This window comes from Ambystoma mexicanum, chromosome 14 (assembly GCF_040938575.1).
Source record: "Ambystoma mexicanum isolate Mex_15411 chromosome 14, UKY_AmexF1_1, whole genome shotgun sequence".
Classification (NCBI taxonomy): Eukaryota; Metazoa; Chordata; class Amphibia; order Caudata; family Ambystomatidae; genus Ambystoma; species Ambystoma mexicanum.
In genome coordinates, this window is record NC_090940.1 from 381930681 (window position 1) to 381953579 (window position 22899).

The 22899-nt window shown below is 44.2% G+C and overlaps 1 protein-coding gene across 1 annotated transcript in view; it reads left to right on the top strand.

The window, feature by feature from the left end:
- SEC23A (SEC23 homolog A, COPII coat complex component) overlaps nucleotides 1–22899 on the top strand; it is a 1668754-nt gene that overhangs the window by 83611 nt on the left and 1562244 nt on the right. Inside the window, exon 2 of the mRNA XM_069637506.1 lies at nucleotides 2125–2364. Within this exon, the coding sequence (XP_069493607.1) occupies nucleotides 2144–2364 (221 nt within the window). The 5' untranslated portion in view covers nucleotides 2125–2143. The remainder of the gene's footprint in view (nucleotides 1–2124; nucleotides 2365–22899) is intronic.

Sequence of the window (22899 nt, forward strand, 5' to 3'; positions counted from 1 at the left end):
ATACAATAGTCCTGCTGGGGGTGGCACATTGTGAAATGATCACATGGGAGAGAAAGCCCTTTATGGGATTATGGAGAACCATTGATAGAGACCACACTATCCCACCACCTTAGCAGACCCTCTCACCTTCCTCAAATCAAGTTCTCCCTCCCTTTCTCCAGGCAGTGTTAGTATCTGCTATTGTAAATCAAATCACTTAATATGATGGAGCTGACTAACAACCCTGGAAAGACCAAATGCTTCCCATGTAACTCTACCATGACTACTGCGATGAAGAAGAGGATCAGGAGTAGGATGATTACTTCAGAGAACTGGAATGAAAGGTCTAGCCGTTCACCGTTTTTGATTGGTCCAAAGAAATGCAAAAAGGTAGAGGGACAACAAGATGGAAAGAGCAGTCCTCAAGCGAGGAAGCTGGGCAGACGCCGACCCGGTATACAAAGAACAGAAGCGGGAGACGCCACACACAGAGCTGAGCGGGAGTGAGAAAACCGGCAGAGGACGACAAGCTCCTTTGTATGCTACTCGAACGAACCTCTAGGCGTCCCAAAGCCTGGCAACCTGCCAGGAAGCGAATTCCTGTCTTGCAAAGCTACAAGGGACTGTGGCAGAGTGGCCGCCAACGAGAAATAGAAGAGAAACTGATCGGTGTGGATACTTCCAACCGAAGCAAGCAAGCAAGCAACCGAACACTACCGGAGTGCTAGAAGGAAGCACTGCTGCCTGGAAGATGTACACCAGAGAAACAGGTACGCGGGCAGAGCTGAAGGTGCTGAGATTCCGGGAGGTGTCCTGGAGTAAGAGGAACAAGAGAGTGAGAGAGTATGGGATCCTTGGAGAAGCCGAAAGAGAGCTGAAGGGGACATATGCTTAGCATGACAGTAAACCAAGCTATTGCACCCATACATTGCGAGTCTGGGACCTGCCCCCATATGAAGATAAGAAAGTGAGAGGGTCTGGGACTCTGAGAGAAGACTGGGAAAGTGCAGAAGGGAGCATATGCTTGGCAGGAGATGAACCAAGCTATTGCAAAAGCACACTGTGAGTTTGGGACCCGCACCCACATAAGAATAATAGAGAAAGGTGGTCTGGTACCCTGAATGAAGCGGATACGCTACAGAAAGGTGCGCACATGCTTGGCAGTACAATAAACCAAGCTATTGTAAGAGCACAGTGCGAGTCTGGGACCCGTACCCATATGAAAGCCGAAAAATAAGAGGGTCTGGGACCCCAAGAGATGTAAGAGTCCACAAGAGGACAAACGCTTGGCAGGAGCGTAACCCAAGCTGGACATATACTTTGGCACGAGAGTAAACCAAGTAATTTTGTTAAACCTTCCCGAGTCTGGCATCGCACCCATAACACAGTTTGAGAACAATAGCGTTGAGGACCCTGAAGACGAGAGAGAGTGTTTTGATGAGAAAAGCATGCTTGGTAGGGAAATACACCAAGCCATTATTATAAAGAATTGTGAGTCTGGAACTCGCACCCTTATGAAGATATAAAATACAGTGACATTTACCTGAGAAGATACAGGGTCTTTAGGACTCAAAGAAAAGAAAAATAGAACCATGGGAAAGGAGCAAAGCCCTAGAAATCTGAGACATTTACCTAGTGGAAAATGTGTTTTGTCTTTTGGACCACCCACAACATTGGGAACGTTTCTGTTGGCAAGAATTATTATTAGCACTTTACTTTGGAAGAAACCAACCCTACAGAGTTGATTTAGTTTATTTGTGTTAGGGACAGAGGTAGGGTCTTTGGACGCAATGGTAACATACATTTTATTTTGAAATCCTGACATATTCCTGATTTTCCTTTTGAGGCAGGGAACCCCCTCCTAGCATTTAGGGATAGAGAAGCATTTTTCCAACCCCTTTATTGGTTAATAAACGTTTATAGCCAGAAAATTCCAATTTTGTGTCTGAGCCTTCCTTCTGCACCCTTACAGTAGTCTACCAAAAGTATTGAGTAGTGGCACAAGTCCTCCCAGCTGCTTACATACCTCACATCTGAAAAATAAATAGTTGAGTATCTGTGAATCTGCAAAAAAGATAAAAACTACTTTATGTGAATGCAACATTTGGCAAACCACTTTTTTTGCTTTCTCTGTTCCCCTTCCAGGTTTTAAAGGATTTTAAAAATGGCAACTTTCTTAGAATTCATCCAACAAAATGAAGACCGGGATGGAGTTCGCTTCAGTTGGAATGTTTGGCCTTCAAGTCGCCTAGAAGCAACACGAATGGTGGTTCCAGTAGCATCCCTCTTCACACCATTAAAAGAGCGACCAGATTTACCCCCAATTCAGTATGAACCAGTTCTATGCAGCCGGACCACCTGTCGAGCTGTTTTGAATCCTTTATGGTAATCAAAACAATATATTTATTCTTTGAAATTCACTTTTATTAAATGTTCTCTTGACGACATTACCTGCAATACTAACAACAAGTCACACAGACAATCGGAACCATAGCATGTCACCTTCAAAATATTGACAAACACCATCCGGTCAACACTATAGTTAAAGACAACTTAGAGATCAGCCATCCACTGTAAGACAGTTATCAAATTTCCCTTAATGGAGTCACTAAACTGAATAATCTAAGCCATATTTAATTAGAATTATGTAAATGTGTTTGTTTTGCTTTGAGTATTATTATACATAATTGCTGATATGTCCACTACGTTTAAGAATCAATAGTCACTAATTTCCGTTTAAATTAACTATTTGAAAAAAATAAATGTATCCAATGATATTGCAGACTAGTGATAGAAATGGGGAGACAACAAAATGGTAAGCCCATTGAAGGTACATGTAATCCAAGCTTCAGTGAAGCAAAGTGGTTATATATAGCAAAGCAGAAACAATGTAATGTAGCCAGAAGAGATAAGGCACAAAGAAGGGAAACGGTTTCAAAATCATTATCACACGAAGCTTTAAGCCAATCGGTAGCATGGTGAGAATGGAAGGAGAAGAGACCTATTTGAAAAAGACAACAAAAAACAGAATTGGTGAAACAATGCTTTTGTTCAGTAACCATAGCATCAAGCATTTTCAGGGGACTGCTAATGAATTACAGAATCAACAATAGGGTATTGGGGTTAACAAATGGCAGTCTGTATCTGATAGCATCTCCAGGGTAGTTTGGTTTTCATATGTGTGCAAATGTTAGTTGTAAGAGTCTCAGCATCATACAAGTGTCCCTGGACCTAATTAGTAAGCATAGAGCAGTGCATTAGAGTGCATATTCACCAAAGTCTCAACATTGATTTACAGGTGCAGATGAGACGAATACTGTGGAAGCAGTCACAGTCTAAATGCCTATGATATTTAATTACTAGATCCAACCATGATCAAATGCACAATACATAGTTTTGTGTGGCAGGGAGGTGTTTGGTTTGCTTGCTTAGCAATATATGTGTCTGTGGCAGAGATGTAGAAATTGAAAATAGTAAACCTGGGTTCCAGTCCAGCTTCCTCATATCACCAAAAGCATGTGATTCTTATCAACTTGCCTTGTGGATTTGTGCCTCAATCTCCTTATTCAGCCAAGATGGGCTTGCATAAAACAATATTTTTTTGTATTGTGTTTATAGCATACATAATACCTTACACACAAGTACAAAACTGGCAAATTCACAAATTACATTTAAAACGACATAGAGGAAAATTCTGTACACATTCCATCAATAAAACCACTTACCTTATAACAATTCCTTTAAAAGAGCCTCATACTGTTCACCAATTCATCAAAAATGTTCATAAAAAATGTCAACAACGGCAATAAAAGAGAAACTTGCATTCCTGTCTTTAGTCTGTACCTTAAATTTGTTGCAATAACATCTGAGGTAGACTGTACGTAAGGTCCCAGAAATATTGTCCTGTAGGTGGCCATCTCTGTGCATACTATCACTACATGATAAAGTGACTCAGTGCATTAATTCTTACAAAGTCTGCATGATCTCAGTTATTTAGGGATTTTTAGTCTAGGGTGAATGAACTCTACGGTAGGTAGACTATTTAATCTAAACTTGAGGTACCAATGACTGAACTGTTGCAGTGGAAATTACTTAAATACAGTCGAAGTTGAGACATAGGTCCATAAAGAAGACCTTAATTTTGATACAATTTCAACCTTTGTTGGTCCTCTGTTTGAGCATTTTTGTCCCACCTTTTGATTTTATTTTTCAAAACCCACTGACACTCCGATCCTAATAGGTCAGCTAATTTCATAAACCTAACGCAACGTTTCTTAAGGTTTCGGAGGAATACACATTGGAATCTGTGTTTAACATGTTTCCGAAGTATGATCTTAGGCTTTGGCCTTCTGCATTAATAACTTTGACATAATATGAAATATATTTGTTCATATATTGTTCTCACTATGATTGTAGTCCCAACTCACGTTCTATATCCTGTTTGAAGCGGGCTGAACCTCTGTGCAGTCTCTGCCCACTTAATCAGATTTTTTAGTACAATGTTGGCAAGTATTTTCGAGGCAGTGTCTATCAGAGAGATAGGTCTCTAACTTGTCGGTTGAGCCTTCTGACTTTGTGTTATAAATCAGAACGAGAATTGCCTGGTTCCAAGATACCAGACAAATGCCTGTTCTAACAACCTGAGAAAATAACCTAAATAAAATCTCGGACCATGGTTCTGGGTTGTTTTTAACAAGCAATTAGTTACCCCGTTAGGGCCACATGCTGTTGAAAATGTCAACGTTCTGTTGATGGCAATAATTTAATCTTTATCAGATTTATATGAACATTCAACCGTACGGTTGCCGTTATTTATGCCCCCATCAGAAATGCCGTTTTCACTTTCAAATATGGTGGAAAAATGATCACCCTAGTCCCCTTCTGCCACACAAGAGGACTGCATGTTAATTCTACCCTCATGTTTTTTATTCAATTTCTACCAAATGGATCTGGCGTTACAATTAACTATGCCTACCAAAAACTCTTAGTTCTGGTTTATGTACTTCAAAACTCTGTACTTTTTCAACCAGTGTTTAAACGTCAACTTGAGGGTATGTATTTCTGCATTCCCCACCTCCCAGTTGCAGCCAGAAGATTTAATCTCTCTCCTTATGTTTGCTCTCATGGCACGTTTCTTTAACCTAATAACTATCAACATTATAACCCTTGTTGTCTGCAAAGTTCTGAATCTTCCATAGCGGTGTGGAGTTTCCTTTGGCTTTTAGTATAGAAAGTGTATTCGAAAATTCTAAGGGGGAGCAGTGTCTGCTGTTCTCATATTCATTTATAGTATACTACCATTTCTCTGTGAGGTGGTTGATTTTCTCATTAGTTTTACTAAACTGTGCAACCCTGTTACCAGATGCAATGCTAATGTTAGGTAGAATTCTCTGTATAGGCTAATTTCCCAAACCTAGTGAGTCCCCCAGCAGCTTTGCTGGATTTTTGGGGTTTATTTTTTTCTCTTGCTAAGAGTGAGACTCTTTTTTTTCCCACTCTTAGGCATGATTTGAGAATGTCCTTTGACTTTGTAATGTGTTTTATGGGCTACGGGGTCTTTTACTCCATAGGGCTTCATGTGTTTTTGGGATGTGTGTTACACAGCACCCTCAGTACAGTAACACAGGGGTGTCATAGTGACCCCCAAACATAGACTCCATACCCTGGGACTAACTAATGTCTCCCAGGGCATGTAAAGTCACCATTGACTTTACTAGTCTTAAATTGTGAACAGAACCAGTACAAACCATCATATTGTGGAAGTACTGGTAGGGGTAATTAGATTGCCCCTGGGTCTGTTTTTCGAGGGGACACTGTGCAGTCCCCCCTCGTCGAGTTTCTGGTTGGTGGCAGTGGTTACCACGCAAAATATTCCACCGGAATATTTCCTATGGGATTTTCCCATTCATTTTAAACGCACCACTTTTTTGGTGCAATGTTAAAGATACCGCTGGGTTATTTATTTAATATTTATTCCCCAGTTGGGTCTTTTTGCCAGGACTCAGTTTTAAAATGGCGTTTGTGTTTGCCTCTGTACCTCCAACCCAAGTCGAGCCCTTTGTTCCACTTTTGGCGGGCTTCTGCACAGAAGCCTCCAAAAGTGGTGCGACTCTGTCTGGGTCTACAGGATGTGTGGGAGGGGGGGAATAGGCACCCTGGACTGAGTTGCCTCAGCAACCCAAGTCGCTCTCTAGTGTGATTGGCCCAGTGGTGAGCCGCCCGGCTCACCACTTAGCATGTTTGAGTGACAGCTCGGACTGGTGAATGGGGGGTTTTCTGCATAAAAGCAGGGCTTTGGGGACTGGAACTTCGGAAGTCGCCACAGGACCTAAAGAATCCGAAGAGGGAGAAGCTGAGCCGACCTGCAACGACGACACCACGGGTGGAGCCCTGCTGAACCGCCTCTCCACTTCCCGACGACAGAGAAGGTCTTCATCCTGGAGAGTCTTCTTCCTTTGAACTGGTGGGGTTAACCAGTTCGCCCTCGTTTCGCCTTCCTGGATCGTCTCATGGTAGAATCGCCCGTGCCAAGCACCCCGGTGGCCGAATAGCCACGCTTCACCATTACCGCGAATGAAAGGGTAGTACCTTTTAACCGAGAATCTCTGCGGCTGGTTTCTTCCATGGCAGTGCAACGACCTCCAGCTTTCCTCCACGTCGAGACCTTCTCTTCCCCTAGACGAAGCACCGACTTACAGTCGCTGCCAGGAACAACTGCCCCTGCTGGAGCTTTCTTACCATTTCAGGTACTGTGTCCCGTCTGGTCTCCCTTGCAACAGACTGTTTAAGGTGTCCCGTAAATCCTTGACTCTCTATCCTGGGGTGACCTGGGACGTGTTAACTAACTTTTCTGAACTGATCCAACTCCTTTTGAACTATCTGCAAAGACTTTTAAAGTGTACTTCAACTGTGTGATCTTGGACACATTCCGCCTTGCTCTCTCCAAGAGTGGGCCTGGCCTATGAACTTTCTTGCTCTACAGTAGACTCTGCCTTTCTTGACTTGCTGTGGTTCTTTTAAAAGTGTTGGTATTGTGTGCTGTTCTAATTCTGCCTTTTCCCTCCCTTTTTGAAATAATTATTGGAGTGCTATCTTGGTTAAGCGCTCACCTCTGTAGTTGATAATAAGTGGTGTTCTTTTCCTAAGACTTGTCAAATAATTAATCAGGGAGGTGTATATATTTCTAATGACTGTGTTTGAACTTGCTTGACATATTAGTGCCAGTGTATTTTTACAAGTGTGTTTTTAAATATATAATTATATACTTTTACACCAAAGCTCTGGTCAGTGTTTGCTTGTGCTACTGTATTTTTGTACCTAATGTGTATACTCTATATACTGCCTAACTCTTCTTGAGAGAAGTCTGACTGCTCAGCCACAGCAACCAGGTAAATCTGGGTGGTACAGACTGCTACCAATTGGGTTTACTGCCAACACCTGTAGTCTTAAACTATTTGCAGTGGTCTCTAAGGGAACTGCACAGGTTTCTGCCTAACAGCTAATCAAATTCGAACACCTTGATTTTACTACTTTATTACACCCTTCTAGTATTCTAAAAGTAGATGTCAACATTGCATGGCCGCTAGTACTCTTCTTCTTTACTTGTTTGTTTGTCTGTTTATTCATTTGGTAATGCGCACCAAACCCTCGGGTAGCTGGGCGCAGCAGTTACAAGAATATTTAAGACTTAGTTACAGCATACAGGTCAATACATACATCACAGAACATTAGTAATACATACAGTTTAGTTAGGGGATACACAATACCAGGTGGGTACTTTGAAGGTCAATAAAGGTGCAGAAATGTACCACGGTACAAGTCACAGGTGGGTAAGAGGTTTCTTAAATGTCATTAGTGCGCAGCCAGTTCAACAAATTGAGTCTAAAAGTAGAGTGTGGCAGTTCCGCTCTAATGGCCGTGGGGAGTGCATTCCAGGAAAGTGCAGCTTTGACTAAACCTAGGGATTTCTAGGAAGAGGTAGTTAGAGGATCTAATGTGGTGCGTTGGGTTTTTTCTAGTCAGTCTGGCCGATAAGTAGGGAGGAGCAGCATTGTTAAGGCATTTAAAAGTGAGCGATGCCACTTTGAGTCGTATTCTGTCACTGATACAGTAGTGAAGTTTAGACATTATTAAGGCATTAGTGTGCGTAACGCAACTAGGTTTGGATAAAAAGGGTCTTCAGGCCCTGATTAGTTTGTAGATGAGGCCATGGAGCTAACTTGTATTTTTTTAGAGATAATGTACAGTCAAGGTAAAAACCTAATGTTTTTACCTGGGTTACTACTTTAATAACGTTACCATCGATAGTGAAAGCAGGGATTTAATTTTTTTTAGATTGGAGTCAGAACCTAGAATCAAGATCTCAGTTTTATCGTCATTCAGGCAGAGACCGTGTGAGGCCATCCATGCCTGAATGAGGAAGTATATCCTGTTTACTAAATCCGTGACCTCGACGAAGTTGCCTCAGAGGGGTATGAGGAGCTAAGTGTCATCAGCATAGTTGGTATATGTGACACCCAGTCTGTCAAGTGTGTCGAAAAGTGGCTTAGTAAAGATGTTATACATTGTCGGTGAGACGCATGAACCTTGTGGAACGCCACAGGTAATTTGGATTGGGTCTGCTGAAGCTGAGGGGGAGAATACTCTCATTGTACGGTTGGCTAGGAAGGATTGAACCCAGGCTATAGCATCGCTCGAGAAATTTGCAGCTGACGCTAGGTGTACGCATAACACTGCATGATCCACCAGGTCGAAAGCTGCAGAAAGGTCGAGGAGGAGTAGCATTGCTGTTTTACCTTTATCCTTCAACTCGTCGATTTGTGTCTTTAGGTCAGTTAGCGCCGTTTCAGTCCCGTGTTGTGGTCTGAAGCCAGATTGGAGTGATCCTAATAGATGGTTAGCCTGCAAATAGGATTGGATTTGGAGGTAGGCTACTCTGTCAATAATTTTGAGGAGAAAAGGGACCGTAGTGATGGGTCTGTAATTAGTAGGGTTGGCTGGGTCTAGTGTCTGTTTCTTGAGAAGTGGGGAGTACCCACGATTCTTTGAGGCTGATCGGGACAGTACTTGATTTAAGGGAAGCATTAATAAGCTTGGAGGTAAAGGGTGCTAAATCTCTAGCTGTGTCCTTGATTATTTGTGCTGGGCAACTAACGCCCTGGCAGTTAGAGGGCTTCAGGGAGAGTATAACCCTTTCAGTTTCCAAAATGGAGATATTGGTGAAGCTGGACGGTGTGTTCATGATTGGATTAGCATTAGGTGGGGTGGGGTGCGTCTCGGTGGGGCGCAGAGAGGCTTTTTTAGTTGCTATTTTAGTCTGCAGAGTAACAATTTTATTAGCTAAAGCATTTTGGATGCTAGTGCACCATTGTTTATCTTTTGGGACATTATCTGTGGGTGTGATAGGGTTTTCCATTTCACAGAGGATAGTAAAGAACAACTTGATGTTAGAGTTCCCTTTGGAAATTCTTTCATTGAATGAATTCCTTTTGGTAAGGATTATTTCCTTCTTGTACATATTGGCAGAGTTAGTTAGTATAGTTTTATTCTCGGCTGTAGGTGAGTACCGCCAGATGGCTTGGAGTTTCCTTTTTTTGAGTCTTAATTCTTTAAACTGGGGTGTAAACCAAGTATTAAGATGAGACTTTCGCTTACTTTTTACGAATTTTGACTGGGGCAATAGTGTCAAGGGGCTTCATCATGGTATTATTAAAGGTTGCTACTTGTGTGTTAGGGTCAATGTTGTTCGTGATTGAGGAGAGGGTAGGTAGGAGGAGTGGAAGTTATGTTTCTGCAGTGATGTCTTTTTTGCTTCTGGTAGGGAGCGGTGGTACTATTTCAATGTTTTTCTGTTTTTTGGGCTCTGTCAGTCGAGAAACTGAATAAGTGTCAGTCCAGGGTTGCAGGGTTATTTTAGTGATAGTAATGGCACAATTCAGATTGGCTACCCAGTCTAGGACGCGCCCTTTTATGTGCGTGGGGGCGATGACTTTTTGGGTCAGGCCATGTTCCGTCAGGATGGTTTCAATGGAATGGGCATGTTTGTCCTTAGGGTCATTGTAGCCCAAATTGAAATCTCATAGCAAGTATCATTAAAGTATCTTTAATGTTGTTGGTGGGGAGGCTGGAGAGGTCTTGTTTGAAGGTACCAATCGGTCCAGGAGGTCTATATACTAAAAATATAGTTAGAGTACTATTGTCTGAAATGGAGAGTTTGGCTGAGAGTAACTCGCATGATTTAGTTTCAGGGGATGAGGTCTGCCTTCATGCTAGTTTAGTTTTGGCTATGATAGCAAGGCCTCCCCCTCTGGCACTAGGTCTATCAACTCTGAGTATTTGGTAGTCCTCTGGTATAGCTAGCTTGAGGGCTGGACTGGCAGCGCCATGCAGCCAGGATTCTGTAACAGCTAGGATGTCTAGGTTATTACCTAACGATTATGGAGAAATTGGATTCCACCATAAAGGAATTCAAAGAACTGAATTTAAACAAGAAAATAGTTAAATTGAAGAAGGACTTTACGGCATTCACACATGAGAAGAAATATCCATATATATATAGCAATGATCTCATTAATAATTTTCTCAGAAACTAATTTAGCTGTATTTATTATGAGGATTAACCAGTCGCTGGTACACTTTATTTTTTTTTAAACAATTTTTTATTATTATTTATTACAACCAAACAAATGCAACAAACTTACAACACACATTATAACATTTCAAAATTTACATTGTGCTTCCAGGTCTGCTGCCCCCCCCCCCCTTTCGACCCTGCTCCATGTATCGCTCTGCACCTGTTCCTACTAAGAGGATCCTCTCTTTGTCTCCTCTGAGTCCTGGTCGGTTGACCAGTCTTGGGCGGGTCCATATAGCGTGGCCACTAAATGCTTCCAGGCTGTCGGTGTTTCTGCCTCTTCCTCCCCTCCTCTATTCCCGGTTTCGTGCCATACTGCTGTTTCAGCTTCAGTCCATTTTTGTAGATCACGCCACCAGGTTTCTATTCTAGGTCTGTTACATGCTTTCCATCCCATGGCTATCCTGCGCTTGTCAAGTATATATGCCAAGTCCTTTAGTTTACTTACATGTTTTAGATGGCGTGGTCTAGGGAATTCTCCTATCAGGCATGCCCACGCTGATTCGACATTTAATGTAATCCCCTTCTCATCAAGCCGGTGGGCTATTTCCTCCCAAAATTTCCCAATTTCAGGGCATGCCCAAAACATAGGCGTCATCTCCGCATTGTCTTCTCCGCATTTCGCGCATGTTTGCCGTTCAGCATTCTTGAATTTGGCTATTCTTTGGGGAGTCATGTATGCTCTATGGGTTATATATAGCTGTATTTGCTGCAACTTAGCATTCCTGGATACTTTATGGTACCCTTGTGCCCGCTCCCACATCCCATCGTTCATTGGTTCCCCCACCTCTTCTTCCCAATCCTGTCTCAATTCCTTTAGAAGTTCATATAGCCTAGATATTTTGTGCCCCTCTTCTGCGATACGTGTCTATGGTGGCATCAGGTTGCTCTTCTGATATCGCTGACCATGTTTCTTTAATCCGCCGTATCATTCTGATATACTGCCCCTCGTGCAACCCCGTTTCTTCGACCAGCCCTAAAAATGTCTTAATCTCCCCCTTTTGCCACATATCTCCCATTGTTACAATTCCCACCGATTCCCAGTGCCTCCTAATTGTCTTAATTAATTGCTCATCCTTTCCGGCTAGTGCAACAAGCGGTATTTGGGGTGAGCACGGTGTCGGGTTCTACATGACCTGGCAAGCTTTCCGCCATAACTCCCATCCCAATATCAGCATCTTTGAACGCTCTTTTATCTCTGCTTTGGGCAACCATATTATTTCTTTTAGGAATAACGGGGCACATTCTAGTCGCAGCAATCTCGATTCTGAGGTGTGGTCTTCCGACAGCCATTTAGCCACATGTTGCATTTGACTTGCTAAGTAATAAATCTCGTAGTTCGGCAGTTTTATACCCCCTTTATCGTGTGTATTCTGCAACTTCCAAAGAGCAATTCTGTTCCTCGTCCCATGCCATAGGAACCCCATGCATATGCTTTGTAGCTTCAAGAAGAATCGCTTCGGTATCAGGCATGGTATGTTTCCAAAAAGATGTAAAAGTCTCGGCAACACCACCATCTTCAACAGCGCCCCCCTTCCCATCATTGCCAGGGGAAGTTTGGCCCAGAACCTCATGCTATTTTCGATTTTCTGTACTGCATTTTCAGTGTTGTTTTGATGTTCCGCCTCTAGGTATCTAAAAGTTTTTTTGCTCCCATGGTATTTGCAAGATCGGTAATTTGTCGCTTGGTGTCCCTACATACCTCCCTAGCGGGAATATGCATGATTTCCTGGGGTTCACCGCTATACCCCAGTCTCTGGTACACTTGTTTGCTATAAAGCTCCTAAGAAGTCAGGAGACTATGGCACATCCTCAATGTAGGGGACCACACTCTGAATACCCCATTATTTGCCATCAAGAGAAGGGGAAACATTAGAAACTCCCTAGTAAACACTTACAGGGTAATAGAAAAGGAAATTGAAAATCAGAATACACTTTGGAATTTACCAAAAGTCAAGGGGCATGCACCATGTGGCATGTGTACAGCACGTCCTGTCAACACATGCACCACAGCCATCGAAATCGGCTGGAATACACTGTGGGAATAGAGAGTGTTCACAAACTGAAACACCACAAATGTGGTGTATATGATTAAATGCCCTTGTGAAAAAATCTACATTGGCATGACTACCAGAGCAGTGAAACTAAGAATAGGGGAACATAGATCTAACATCAGACTTAAACGCACCACTGCACCCCTGGTTGAACACTTTTTACAACTAAAGCATTCCGATAAAGATATCAGATGGACAATCCTAGAGAAAGTTATGGTACCCAAAAGGGGTGGCAATACAGCGGCTATCCTTCTGAAGAGAGAACAACTCTGGATCTTCAGATTAAAGAGTCATGTAAAAGGACTAAATGAAGAGATATGCTGGCAAACCCTGGCAGTACTATAAAAACCAGTAAAATGCCAGAGGTAAGACTGGGATCGACCACCTTATGGCCCACCTTCAGTGGACATTGGCCTATGGGTTAGTTAAATGAACACCAATTAGGAGACATTCCTATACTCGGACTTCCGAACTCACGGAAGCAGACCATTTAAGGCTGACAACCATGGATATTAAACACAAAAAACAAAACAATTAATATTTTTGTTATGAGGTTTTTGTTATGATAATGTACTGTATAATATAGAGGAGTTGACACACAAATATGAAGAAGCACAAAAACTGTGGCTCTTTAGTTGTAAAGAATAGCATACAGGAATAGATGCTAACAACACGGGTACCAGCGCCACACAGGCCATGTGCGTGAGACAAATACGGAACCAATAACACAGCGAAAAGAGAAGTAATAAAAAGAGGACTTGGTTTAGCTGACCGTGTATATAAACAGACGCATCCAAGATGGCGGTTATGAATGACTGTTGATGGCGTGAGGACAGGATTAAGAAAGTTACATAGATAAGAACCAGGAAGCACATTGAAGCCGCGCTAAACTATGCAGGGGTTGACCATATGTCAGCGGAATAACATCAGGATCAATACAAATATACGGATATGTGAGCACTTTAGACCACGTGATCGTCGGTAGTTACAGAACCGATGTCTGCCGCGTAAATGAACCGCGCTGCAAACAATAATAAGGGGATAGACCAGGAAATGGTGGAACAGCAGAAACTGACACCAATTTGAAAATCCACAGATCATGGTCCCTTGCAGATGGGACAACTAATTATAGATGGCTCAGATTAATGAAAGGACATATGAACTAAAGTACTCGAGTGACTTAGCACACTAGGAAGACACAGTATAACTTACTGAGTATTTCCTAAATTCCTTCCAATCCAGACGCATAAACTGCCTCTAGAAAAGGAACGAGTAAGTGCTGGAAGAGATACCTTGAATCATGACCATGGAGAAGAAGGACCAACCGCTGCCTTCTTCCCTGATCAGAAATTAAGAGCTCTAAGGGTAAGTGACCCAGAAAATCACCCCCACCGTTGTTTGTCCCCCCTTTTCATGATAAACAGACACGCAGCATTTACAAATTGATATACTGATTTGATATTGTAGATAATACCTTTAGGAGTTGACACCCACAGGAACACAGCACTTTATGAGCAAGACGGCAGAAGAGATTTCGACCTGGTGGGCGTTCCCACACAGGTAAGACCGTCTTTTTGAGGATACCTACACTGGGAAATCCAATAGATATATCGATGGGCCCCTGACATACATCTTTCTCTCCTTGCCCCCAGTACAGGGTCGGGAGAAACTTGGCGTAGACGTCCCATGAGAAGTTGATGATGCCCTCTCCAACCAAGAAATTTGGGAATTGTTGTCTTTTTAGTGTGGTTTTTTTATATATTGTGCCACATTGTGGCACATTGTTGAGTCCTGAAGAAAGCGGTAAAAGCAATTAGAATTTCGCTGAAACAGGTTGACCGGACAAACATTCAGGGTGATATCCTGGCTGACATGATTCACCGAACAACAGGTGAGCATGGTAGACACTACATCATTTTAAAAGGTTAGCAGTAAGGGTGTTGAGACAGGGTCTGGCATACTCCTATTGCCCTAGTAAGCATGATAAGTCACACTAGGTGGACGCAATAGGGTCCACACTTTGTGCTCCTATTTTTAGTGACTCAGGAAAGTAGTGAGAGAGATTAGGGCAAGTTGTCTCTGCTATCCCATCTCCATATAGGCGACACACCAGCGCCACACTGGGGTAGTTTACATCAAAAGGGATAGCAAGATTCCATTGTATAGGGACATTTATTTAGTCGCAGAGAACTGAGTGTGAGGAATAAAAATGTTTTTGCTTAATGAATGTAACTCTGTCTGTGATTTGTTACAAGTATATGGGTAGAGACAGGATTTTGATACCCTCTAACTTTAGTTAGATTGAACTACATTGTACTCCGCCAGTCTGCTCTCGACCCCAACAGGCTGTATCCACAATCGCACCCCACCTCCTGGACTAACTTCCAACCGGTCTGGCTTGGTCCGGTATAGACAGTGAAGCCACCAATTGTCTCCAAGTGTCTAGTTCCCCCAGCCCCCAATCTGGTTCCTCATTCATTCCCCTAGCATCTTGCCACACCACAGATCTCGCCGCCATCCTTGGCAGACTGTCTTGTTCGCGCTTTCCAGCTCATCGCTATTCTGCGTTTACCCAGTATGTATGTTAGGTCCTGTAGTTTGCTCACGTGCTTAGCTCTATGAGCCCTTGGGAACCCCTCCCAAAAGACATGTCCAGAGGAATTCACATCCTGGTTAATCTCCTCTTTACCCAAAATCTCTGCACAGGACCAGAACATATGTACCATCTCTGCATTCGCATATCCACACTTTGGGCATGTTTGTATTTCTGCATGCTTGAACTTTTTTTTTTTTTTTGGGGGGGTTAAGTATGCTCTGTGGGTTACATACAGCTGAATCTGTTGCAACCGCACATTTCTCGATACCTTCTTATGGTACCCTTGCACTCTGCTCCACAACTCATCCGACATTGGTTCTCCAACGTCGTCCTCCCAATTCCTTCTAGTCTGGACTATCTCTTTTCCTATCTTAGTCGTCAATAACTCATATATACGGGAGACCTCATGTCCCCCTTCTGACACATCATAAAATGTTACTATTACCGCCTCCGGTTGTTGGGCCAGTTCAGCTTCGGGCCACATGCACTTAATAATCTTCAGGAGTCGAGAGTATGTAATGTGCTGTCCCTGATGTAATCCCTTGTCTTCACCAACCTTTCCAATTTCTTGGGCTTCCCATCTACCCATACATCCCCCACCGTCGATATCCCAACCGGTTCCCACATCCTTCTGACATTTAGCCTGACCTGTACATCCACTCCTGCCAGTGGTATCTGCGGGGAGTACGGGGCAGGATTGTTAATCAATTGACAAGCCCTACGCCAAATCACCCTTTTTACCAGTCTCAACAACCGGCCCTCCCTGACTCTTCGTTTCTCAGGTAGCCAAAACATCTCATTTAAGAAGTATGGGGTGCTCTCGGCACTTCGTAGTCTAGATTCCGGTGTCTGTTCCTCTGAGCCATTTCACCACAAATTGGAGCTGACTAGCCAGGTAGTATACTTCAAAATTAGGCAGTCTAATGACCCCTTGTTCATATGGATTCTGTAGTTTCCACAATTCTACTCTGTTGCTTGAATTGTGCCAAATAAAGCTCCTGCATATACTCTGTGCTTTCACAAAGAACCTTTTGGGTATTGCGTGTGGGATATTTGCAAAATAATTTAGTAGTCTGGGCAGACCACCATCTTCAGTAATGTTGCACGGCCCATCATAGACAATGGTAATCTGATCCAGAATGCCATACTTTTCTCAATTTTGGACAACGCCTTTTCTGTTTTTTTTGCCGATGTTCCCCCTCTGGGTCATGATATATGTCTATTCCTAGGTATCTAAACGTCTCAATTTTCCAGTCGATCGGTAGCACCGGCAGTCTGTGTATAGCCGTCCCTACATACGCTCCCAGGGGGAATAGGCTTGATTTCTGCGGTTTAACAGTTATACCCGACAATACAGCATATTGTGCCATTACATCTAGAATATATTGTAGGTTCTCTTTTGGATAATGCAGGTATAAAGCATATCATCAGCATACATTGATATCCGGTGTTGTCCTCCTTTAGTACTTATTCCTACCTCCCCATATTCCTTCCTCAGGTACACCGCTAATGGCTCCAACGCTAAATGAAGAGCATCGAAGACCACAGGCATCTTTGTCTGGTACCCTTACTCAGTTGCCATTGGCCTGAAATAGTAGAACTCGTCTTGACCCTTGCCACCGGCTCACTGTACAATAACCATACTCATTTCATGTATGTGGGCCCAATCCTGTATTCTCCCAGGACCACTAGCAGCCAGGGCCATTTGATGGAATCGAATGCTTTCACTGCATCGAGTGAAATTATCGCTGCTTCCTGCGAAGCCCCTTGGGTGTGATCAATTATATGATGTCATCTTGTCAGGTTGTTAGTTATATTCCTATGTGGAACATAGCCAGTCTGGTCTGAGTGTATAAGTTTACCTATGACTGGTCTTAACCTGTTTGCCATGACTGCCGTCAGAATCTTCCCATCCTGCCTGAGTAATGAGAGGCGTCTGTAGGATCCACAGTCTGTGTACGGCTTATCGGTTTTGAGGAGCAGGATGATAATCGCCTCTCGCAGAGTTTCAAGTAGTTTGCTTGTGCTGAGCGCCTCATTTAACATCGCTAGTAGTGTGGGGAGTATTTCTGCCTTAAATGCTTTATAAAATTCACTGGGGAGTCCGTCTGCCCCTGGGGCCTTGCTGGTGGGCAGTTGCTTTATCACATGTTCTAACTCTTCTATCGTTATAGGGATTTCAAGGCTCTCTCTCTCTGCTTCGTCTAGTTTGGGGAGCGTGATCTGTTAGTTCCTCCCATATATCCAACACTTCCCCTTCCTCAGAGTCTTCATATAGCTGCTTTTAATATTCATAGAAGCTTTCGTTCACACCCTCTTGGGTTTCCTTCAGCTGTCCATCCTTCTCCTTCACCGCCCTGATAGTTTGCCCGTAGATCTCACTTTTATATAACCAGGCTAGCAGTCTGCCTGGTTTGTCTCCCTCAGCATGCTGTCTCTCGATGTATTTCTTATAATTTAGGTTACCTAGCCTATCCCAGTGGCCTTTGCACTCCTGTTGCAATCAGTATACCGTCATGGCCTCCTCTGGGGATCTTGTGCCCTCTTGCACAATAGTTTCTAACTTCTTTTCTGCTCTTTGTAGCTCCCGTGTTATGACAACTTGCAACCCTTAGACTTGGTCATAGCAGCCCCTCTCACAACCCCTTTGAAAGCTACCCATAATACCCCGGCTGAATCTACACTGCCAGTATTGTGTTCGAAATACTCCTTCACCTCCGCCCTCAGGTCCTCGCGGAACCCTGTGTCCTTTAGTGCTTCTGCCCTGAGTCTCCACATCGGGATCCTGGCTCAGGGAGGTAGAATCTGCCAAGTCACAATCAGAGGGGCATGATCTGACAGGACCCTGGCTTTGTATTCTGCCTGTGTCACCTCATTTAACAAGTCCACACAGGTGAATACATAGTCTAACCTCGTATATAAATTCTGTGGGGCAGAATAATGTGAGTACCCTCAGACTTGTGGGTGTTGCACCCTCCACACATCCACTAACAGAAAGGCATGCACCAGTGTGCTCAGAGCTTTAGCTAACAGAGTCGGGTGAGCTCGCTTTTTGTCCGACCTGTCTAACATCGGGTCCAGGGTACAGATAGTCTCCCCCCCATACTACTGCCCCATCTATATATGAACTGATCCTTGTGTATAGGTATCTGAAATACCCTGCAGTGTCATGGTTCGAGGCATACACATTGATGATACAGATTTCTTTACTTTCCACCAACCCCTGTATCATTATCATCCTGCCATCTTTGTCTATGGTGGACTGCAGTAGCTTGAATGGGACATGAGGCGCTATCCATATCATCACTCCTCTAGCATACACTGAGTAGGTTGCACCTAAGGTCATCCCTTTCCATTTCCTCGTGATTGTGTCTTGTTTCTCTTTGGTTAGGTGGGTTTCTTGCATCAGTGCTATGTCTATTTTCTGCCGCCTCAAGTATGACATAACTCTATTCCGTTTAATGTAGCTGTTTAGACCCCTCACATTCCAGGTTGCTATCTTGAGTTCACCCATCATTCCCGGCCTTCTTCCTCTCCATCCTAGCTCCAGCTCTTCTTCTCTTGTTTCGTAAAAAAAAATCCCCAAACTTCCCCCGCCCCAATCAACACCAACAATTGCCCAGCTCCAAAACTGAAGCTCAGGCATCCCTGCTTCTCCATCTTTCCCCGACCCATTGCAAGTACTCGGAGAGCAACAGGCGGATACTGTGCTACCAGTATCCCAACTAAGTAACCTATTGAGGGGTAAGAGTGATTCTTGCGCTGCCCTTTCCCGTGCAGCGTGCGTTAATCCTGCATTTCGTTACAGAATAGTCAAGGTTGGTTTGTTTATTTATTTATATGGCGCACCGGACCAGAAGGTATGAGGGCGCAAGCATTACAAGAATATTTTCAACTTAGTTACCATACTGTACATTATTTACATTATTATACATAGTGGGTAGATGCAGTTACAGTGAGTAGAAACAGTTACAAGGATACAGAGTAACATTACGACATAGTTACGAGTTGAACAAATGTGTAGTGGTTGCAGGGTGTCATTATTGGCTCTCATTATTGGTCTTTGTTCTTAAGCCACTGGAGGTAGTTACGCCTTAATTGGTGGTAGGTTTGAGGTGCTCTGACGGAGGGTGGTAGTGAGTTCCAATGTTGGGCTGCTTTTACCTGGAAGCTGTTGCTGCCCATTTTCATGCGCTTGAATCTGGGAACAGCGAGCAGGTTAGCATTGCTATTTCTGGTGAGTCTGTTGGGCATGTATCTGGTTATTCTGTCTGAGAGATAACGGGGAGCTGCGTTATTAAGGCATTTGTGGGTGATGGTGGCTACCTTAAGCAGAATTTTGTCTGAGGTAGTGAGCCAGTTGTGGGTTCTCCTAGTATTTGAGATGTGTTCTCTTTTAGGGAAGTTGAGCGCTGCTCTGAGGGCATTGTTCTGTAGGATCTGGATTTTATTGGTAATCTATTTGTTGGCGCCTATATAGAGGGAGTTACAATAGTCCAGTTTAGATAGTATGAGAGCTCTGGCTAGAGTAATGCAACTTTGGGTGGAGAAGAAGGGTTTGGCAGAGCGTATAAGCTTGCATGTGTAGGCTGTAGTGGATGCCATGGAGCTGACCTGTTTATGGAAGGAGAGGGTGGAATCGAGATAGATGCCAAGGGTTTTCACTTCCTTAGCTACCTTTTTAGGGTTGCCGTCAATGGTGAAGCTGGAGTAGTTGAGGTCCAGTTTGTTTAGGTTCGTGGCTGATCCCAGGATAAGGAGTTCGGTCTTTTCATCATTCAGACATAGACTATGGGAGGCCATCCATGCCTGGATGATGAGGTACACCTTGTTCACCAAGGCCAAATCCGTGTTGTAGTCTCCCGTCAACGGGATGAGGATTTGGGTATCATCAGCATAGTTAGTGTAGGTGATACCCAAACCGTCGAGATCATCAAACAGGGGCTTAGTGAACACGTTGTACAGTGTGGGGGAGACACATGACCCCTGAGGGACCCCGCATGTGATGGGAATGGGGTCAGCGGAGGCCATGGTGGAGAAGACGCGCAAGGATCTGTGGCTTAGGAATGATGTGATCCAGCCTATAGCTTCTTGGGAAAAGTGGGGCGCCGAGTCTAAGTGGCTACATAGGATTTTATGATCAACAAGATCAAAGGCTGCCGAGAGGTCTAAGAGGAGCAATAAGGCAGTTTTCCCATCATCTCTGAGTGTCAATTTGGGCCTTGAGGTCGATGAGTGCGGTTTCTGTGCCGTGTTGGGGTCTAAAACCTGATTGCCGGACTCCTAGGAGGTGGTTTTGTTCAAGGAATTTTTGAATTTGAAGGTAGGCTGTCTTGTCGAGGATTTTTAGTAGGAAGGGGACGGTGGTAATGGGTCTGTAGTTAGTGGGTATGGCCGGGTCGAGTGTGGTTTTTTTTAGTAGGGGGAGGACCCAGGATTCTTTGAGGTTGTTGGGGATGGTGCCAGAAGCGAAGGAGGCGTTGATGAGTTTGGTGATAAATGGAAATAGGTCTCTGGCCGCGTCTTTGATGATTTGAGGTGGGCATAGATCGCCTTGGCAGTTAGAAGCCTTGAGGCCGAGTATGATTTTTTCCACTTCTAGCGTGGAGACTTTGGAGAAGCTGAAGCGAGTGGGGGGGGGGGTTGGGGGGAGGGAATTGAGGGATTGTGTGAGTGGGGATGTTGTTAGGTTTGGCCTTGGATAGGGTCTCTTTCTTGTTGTTAATTTTGATTTGGCGGCCTGCGACTTTATTGGAAAGGGCATTTTGGATGCTGGTGCACCTTTGTTTGTCTTTCTTGCAGGTGTCTGGGACCGGGATGGGAGTCTACAGCTCTTTAAAGATGGTGAACAATTCTTTAGTGCTGGATTTGGCATGCAGTATTCTCAGATTGTAGGATTCTTGTTTGGTGAGGAGATTTCTTTTTTGTAGGTAGAGACTATTTTATCACAACAGCCTATATCATCACCTCCTCCTCCCCCCGGGAATGTGCATTAGAATCCTCATTGGTGTGTCACTTATCACTTTCTTCTCCATTTCGGTCACGCTGATCCGACGGCATATTCTGCAAGTCCATCCATGCGTTCACATATTCGGGGGTTTCAAAAAAACAAAGCACGGTCTTTGTGCTGCACCTGCATTTTCGCCGGATACAGTAACATAAACTTGAGGTTGGCCGCTCGCAGTCTTCTCTTCACCGTCCCATAGCTAATCCTTTGTTTTTGTACTAGAAAGGTGTAATCTGGATATGCAGTGACAGTTGCCGACGCCCGACTAGGGATGGCACCTTTTGGGAAATGTTGCAGGATCTTCTCTCTATCCTTATAATTCAGTATCTTGGCAATTATTGGCCGTGGCGGGGTGCCAGGCTGCGGTCTTCCGTATAGGGCTCTGTGCGCCCTCTCCACTGTGAACCCCTGGGTGAGTAAACCAGCCCCTATTTCTTGCAAGAGCATGTCCTCGATATAATTGGTCGAGTTTTGGCCTTCCTCTCCTTTTGGCAGTCCAATGATTTGCACGTTATTTCGCCTAGCTCGGCCTTCTGCTTCCTCTGCCCTGTTTTCCAGGTTCTGTACTTTGTTTCAAGGCAGAGATCTCCAGGGAGTTGTCTTTGCAGCTGCTAGTCTTGGCATTCACCTCTTTTTCCAGTGCCCCAGTGTGCTCCGATAGTGTTCTGACGTCTTGTGTCAGGAGGTTCATGTCGATCTGCATTGCATCTATTTTGAACTCCAAAGACGTTTTCAGTTCCGCTATGGCAACCAGTATTTGCTTGTCCATCCTCCCTTGTGTATCTCCCTCACTTGCTTTGTGCGGTTGTGTCTTTGCGGCTTCCGTAGTTTGGGTAGGCCTGGTAAACATATCAAAGGACGACTGCTTCACCTTACTGTTATTAGCTTTGGCTGTCATTGCTGTTGCCTTCTCCCTGGAGCTCTTTTTCCTCCCTGGCATCCGTGGTGATGCCAGTTGCCGGCGCCATGCCCAGTAGAGGGGTGCGCACTGTTGGTCGTGTGCTGGTATTTCTAGGATGCTTCTCTTAGTGTCTCACCCCTGGTGCTTCGGCCGTCCTTTTAATTCGCTTGGTCTTCTCTCTGTTGTCTATGCAGCTTGGGGCTTACTGTATATGTACACCTAGCACACGTAGTGTCACCTGCTACCTGGAACTGTGCTCAGTTAAGGTTGCACACCGTCGTTTGTACTCTGGTCCCTTCTGTGTGCTCCTATTACATAGTCTTACCCCTTGCGCAAGCTATACTTTTCAGCTTTATGGCCCCTCGCAGGCGTACCTCCAGGATGTTGCAAGACCTTTGCGCCACTTGTTCCTGATCTCTATTGTTTGCGGCTTACCTATCGCTGGGTTTAGCGCCGAAATCAGGGTCACAGTTATCTGCTGGGTACTTGCAAGCGTGTACCCCAGTGTATAGCCGTTGTTCGCTGCTTTGTGATGGGGCCCGTTTCAGGTCCTCAATCCGGATCTGATACGCACAGTTCTTCTACGTGTGCCCTTTTTGCCAGGCTCCGGTCGCTCCAGCCTGCCTCTGCCCACCAAATCTGGCACTGCCCCTTGTGTCTTCTTACCATGTGCTGGGGCTTTCAAAACTTCCGCTTCATTTCTCAAGCAGCTGCATATACCGCTCGGAG